This window comes from Nicotiana tabacum, chromosome 6 (genome assembly GCF_000715075.1).
Source record: "Nicotiana tabacum cultivar K326 chromosome 6, ASM71507v2, whole genome shotgun sequence".
In the NCBI taxonomy this organism is placed as follows: Eukaryota; Viridiplantae; Streptophyta; class Magnoliopsida; order Solanales; family Solanaceae; genus Nicotiana; species Nicotiana tabacum.
Window position 1 is genome coordinate 5147416 of NC_134085.1, and position 5030 is coordinate 5152445.

General features: G+C 33.2%; 1 protein-coding gene across 1 annotated transcript; it reads left to right on the forward strand.

The window, feature by feature from the left end:
• The first annotated feature begins 324 nt into the window (after nt 1–324).
• LOC107820395 (transcription termination factor MTERF15, mitochondrial-like) lies at nt 325–1750 on the forward strand. Its single transcript, XM_016646677.2, has one exon. It carries the CDS (start codon nt 467–469, stop codon nt 1607–1609), a length of 1143 nt encoding a protein of 380 aa, XP_016502163.2. The 5' UTR covers nt 325–466; the 3' UTR covers nt 1610–1750.
• The last annotated feature ends 3280 nt before the right edge of the window (nt 1751–5030 follow it).

The following is a 5030-nucleotide window of genomic DNA, read 5'->3' on the forward strand; positions in this document are numbered from 1 at the left end:
CTGCTTTCTTACTTATGTTTTATTTTTTAAGATTATTTTTATACATAATTTTTGATAAGTTTAATATTTAAACAATTAAGGATATTTTAGTAAACTTATCAGTTACAGTATAATACGATACAGTCAAACCAAATAATAAATATTATTTGACAATAACAATCAATACAATCTATCCAAATATTATATTCATAAAATAATACAATACAATACGATACAATATAATATAATACAGTACATTATAAAACGACGGGAACAATGATCCAAAAGAGTGTAAAGTAAAAATCTCTACCAAGAATGAAAATTCCTCATTGATACAGGCAAATAAGTAGGAGGGCGAAATAATATATTTTCTTAAACAGTACATTTGCCTCGTTTCCCTGACAAATCTCAACTTTCAATTTCCCCAATTCTTACAAATCCCCAAATTTTACAGCACAAAATCAAAACTGAGGAGTTACTATCAACAATGTGCTTTACTCTGATATTTCGACTTAGTAACAATGGCGCGAAAAGGCATCTCTTTTCCATAAATTGCACCAAATTTCAGCTCTTTTACTACTCCACAGCTCCAGCAAATGTTACAAACAGCAGCAATTTATTGGTTGATTTGCTAGTTAACTCAGTTGGATTCTCCAAAGAAAAAGCTATTTCTACTAGCACTAAGGTAACTTGCTTGAAACCCGGAAACAATAAGCCTAATTTAGTCCTTAATTTTTTCGAACAAATTGGTTTACACAAAACCCAGATTAAAACCCTTGTTTCTGCATACCCCGGATTGCTATTTTCTGATGTTGATAATACCCTTAAACCTAAAATTAAGGTTCTTCAAGAAGTTGGCTTATCTGGGTCGAATTTAACTAGAGTAATTACAAGAAGTGGTGCTTTGTTTCATACAAGTCTTGATACTTTTATTAGAAATCTTGATTATCTTCGAGAATTATTAGGTAGTGATGTTGATTCCGTAGCTATGGTTATAAAAAGAGCACCTTGGTTATTTTCTCGGAATCTCCCTAAAGCAATGCCACCCAATATATTGTTGTTAGAGAGAGTAGGATTTTCAAGTATGGATATTAACAAGTTTTTTCTTAATCGTCCGTTGGGTATGGTTCAAAAGACTGAGTGGCTTGAGAGCGTAGTGCGTCGAGTGGAAAAGGATTTTGGCATTCCTAGAGGGTCCCCTATGTTTAAACATGGAATTGAAGCTATTGTAAATTTTGGTGAGTCTACACTAAAGATGAAACTAGAGATTTTCAGGAGTTTTGGATGGTTGGATTCTGATATTCTCACAATGGTGCAAAAGCTTCCTTACTGTTTGACCGCATCTGAGGCTAAGCTTAGAAAAGGATTGGAGTTTTTCATGAATGAACTTGGATATAAGTCTAGTTATATCGCCAGTCACCCTACGCTTTTGAAGCTCAGTTTGGAGAAAAGGGTCTTGCCAAGGAATGAAATCTTCAAACTTCTCAAGGAGAAGCTACTTTTAAGGAGGAGGCTATGTCTTTACACTGTCGTGTCATATCCGGAATCAAAGTTTATAGAGAACTGTGTGTTGCCGTTCAGGTATGAGTTGCCTGAGTTGTATGAGTTATATATGAAGAGTAAGGGCTAAGAGGAAATTCTTTTTGGTTGAGATACTGGCACTAGACCATTGTTTGTTTCTGAGGTTTATCCACTTTTCCGATGACATTGTTTTTTCATCTTTAAGCTCCTTAAAGAATATTGCTGCTATTATATTCCTTTGTTGATGAGCCATTTATCAGCAAGCTTCCTTAGATTATTTTACTGCATTTCCGACGAGAGGATAAGCAACAACATTATTATATTATAGAAAGGCTCTTTCAAATAATGTTAAAACACTCTGCTGCAACACCTTTTTCAAAGCAATGCTAATCAATTTAAGTAACTCCCTAAAGACATACCGTTATAACTGATTGGTAAGAAATCGTACAGTTGGAGTAAAGATGCTAAACCCGTTCCTGACTTTGTCATCAGATGCTATGTAGTTCACTCTTGTAAAGACATAATGCTGTTTCCTTTAGTCAAGATTGAGGTGTATCTTAGCCCTTTTCCAACTTCTTATGGTTTCATTGGTTTTAGTGCTATAATTAGCATAAAACCTTGTAAGATTGACATCTACTGCGATTTTTGTTCTGACCCTTTCTATTTGCATTTTCTTGAATCTTGCGATTGATATTATGTAGATGTATTCTTCTTATGTTATTTGCTTCATGGTCTTTTTTCTAAGAGATGGAGATAGTACGTGCACAAACGTAATACTGCTCAAAACAGGTAGATTGATCAAGTAGCCTTACACTTCCTTCTTTGTTTTATAGTAAGGTTCCAGAATCCTTTTAATCAAGATTTAGCTCTAGTTTGTTTGACTTTTTTTTTTAGTAAGCCTGTTTGGTGGCTTTCTTTCTCTTGGGGATGTGGGTTGTAAAGTTCTTTCAGAAACATAGTTCAGAGTCAGCACATTCAAACCATTAGGGGTCGCTTGGTACATGGAATAAGAATAATAATCCTGGGATAAAGTTAGGATTAACTTTATCTCATGTTTGGTTTGGGGTATTAGCTAATCCCGGGATTACTTTTACACTAAAATAGTGGGATTAGTTATCTCATATAGAAGGTGGGATAACTAATTCCAGGATATCCCACCATTGTACCAAACGGCCCCATAGAGTAATATGGCTGAGCCATCAGCTATACGATAGCCAATTGTTTGTTGACCCTCCGTGCCACAAAAGCATCTCTAGTTCAATACTTCAGAGGATGGTCACTCTTCATTAATTAATGCCCTTGCTCTGATGTATTGTATAATAAAAACTTTCTTTAACCCATTCGTTTTAATTGAAATGTTAAAGGAAATTCCTATCAAATGATACGCAAAAAGCCAAGATGCTCCTAGAAAATCTGGTGCAATTGTTTGATTTCTAGAGATTCTTCATTTCTTATGCATGTAAGGTGAAATTCAAACTCAAACGATAGTAGTTTCAATTATGAGGGGACAGCTGCTCAGGCTGCTGAATTCCCTGGTGTTTCTTCTGTCATTAGACGATGCTTAGATGTGGCAAATTTAGAGTCTAAGATGCGGGTTCCCAGGAACCCAATAGCTTTTGCCTAGGCCTTATATATATATATATATATATATATATATGTTAAAAATTCATTAAATATTTAACCATGAACCTAGTTATTAGCTTGAAATCCTTGTAGAAATTCATAAACTTCAAATCAGAGATTCGTTTCTGAATTGTTTAATAGCTATTTGTATTGACCATGACAGACCTCCTTTTATGTTCTCACTTGTGCAACCCTGTCTTGTGATTTTTTCATTTTGTAAATGCATAGCGGGTTCTAGAAACAGCCTCTCTACGTTCAATATAGGGTAAGGTCTGCGTACTATCTACCCTTTGCATAGGGTTAAGGTTTGCGTACTATCTACCCTCCCAAGACTTCACTTTTTTATCAGGCAGGTTTTCTTTTGGTGCTTAAGTACGAACGTTCAATGATGTTATATTGTTCCTTTAATATGGTACTCGTATGTCTTGTTTCTTTTTTCTTGATTGGAACCAAAAAAAACAACAACAAAAGGGTGGAATATTTTTGTTGTTTTGGGAAATTCCAACTCTTTGGAAAAGTAAAGTCCTAGGAGTAATATTTTGGAAAAAAAAAAGTATGCTGGTGTTGGGAAGGAAGAAAAATAGGATGGAGAAAAAACAGAGTGCTGGGGTTGGGTGTATTATTCCTTGCCTTCTTACACAAGGAATAATATAAATGATAAAGATTTTCATGGCTAAAATATGCATGGTGATTTCTTTTCAAATGTAGGGTAGGTTTTTTATTTTATGAATATAAACCGAAAAAATACCGAACCGTACCGAATAAATTTATAATGTGAACAATATATTTATATATTAAGTCTAAAAATAATAAAGCGTTAAATTTTTTCACGGGCCTTGGAATTATGAAACAGTTACAAGCCAACAAGTAAATCAACTCAAAATCATAATTCTCAAACCTATTATGCTACTCCTATTGAAACTAAATTATTTCCAGCATGTTCACTAGCAAGAAACGAGGTATTGTAATGATTATGGATAGCAAACTACAATGTATTGAATATGTTTCCTTTCGTATGATTTTGATTTTTTTTAATTATTTAATATTCTATAGACGTTATTCTTGAATCCCAGCTTAGTAATATTTTTCCACTCGCGTGTGATTTATATTGGTTTTGTATTTTCTTAGTTTTTTTTACGTTGATGTAGAATAATTAGTGGATCTATACTCTAGCCATCTTTCATATTTTCTTAATTTGTCACCTTTTAAACATTAAAAATGCCATATGTGTTTTGCTAAGTCCTATAAAAGTACGTTTGTTATTGCATTCTACTTCTACTAGTGGCTTTTACATGACATTAAAAAAAATTACAAAAAATTTACTGAACCGTACCGATACCGAAGAGAAACCGACATGATTGTGACGGTTTCGAAAAGTCTAATTTAGGTTATACATAATAGAATAACCAAAAATTTGATATAATACAAATTTTATAAAATAACCGGCCGAACCGAACAATTAACACCCCTACCACTGGGTGTGGTACATGATTTCCTAAGCTTTACCGCATAACGAGACGCTAAGGGAAGCAACGGGTTATTTCATCCAAGAGGATGTTCACAGCACAAAACTCACTAGTCTTATTTTTATCACTTAAAAATCATCAGACTAAATTTTAATACCCAAATGACCTAAACCCATTTTAAATAGGGGTACCAATAGTTTGGTTCGGTCGGTTAATTTTAAAATTTATATAATACTATTTTTTTAGGTACACTAATCTTTTATATGATCATCATTTCGGTTTTTCTTTGATATTGGTACGATTTGATAGTTTTCGATATTTTTCTTAAAATGTCATATAACTAAGAGTCACTAATAGAAGTTAGAACGCAATAACATAAGTACTTATACTTTATAAATTTTTTTATTGTTTAAATGATAATAAACCAAGAAAATGTAAAAA

What these genes read in the sequence shown, in the direction of transcription:
- LOC107820395 (XM_016646677.2), top strand. Translation starts at nt 467, where the DNA reads ATGTGCTTTACTCTGATATTTCGACTTAGTAACAATGGCGCGAAAAGG.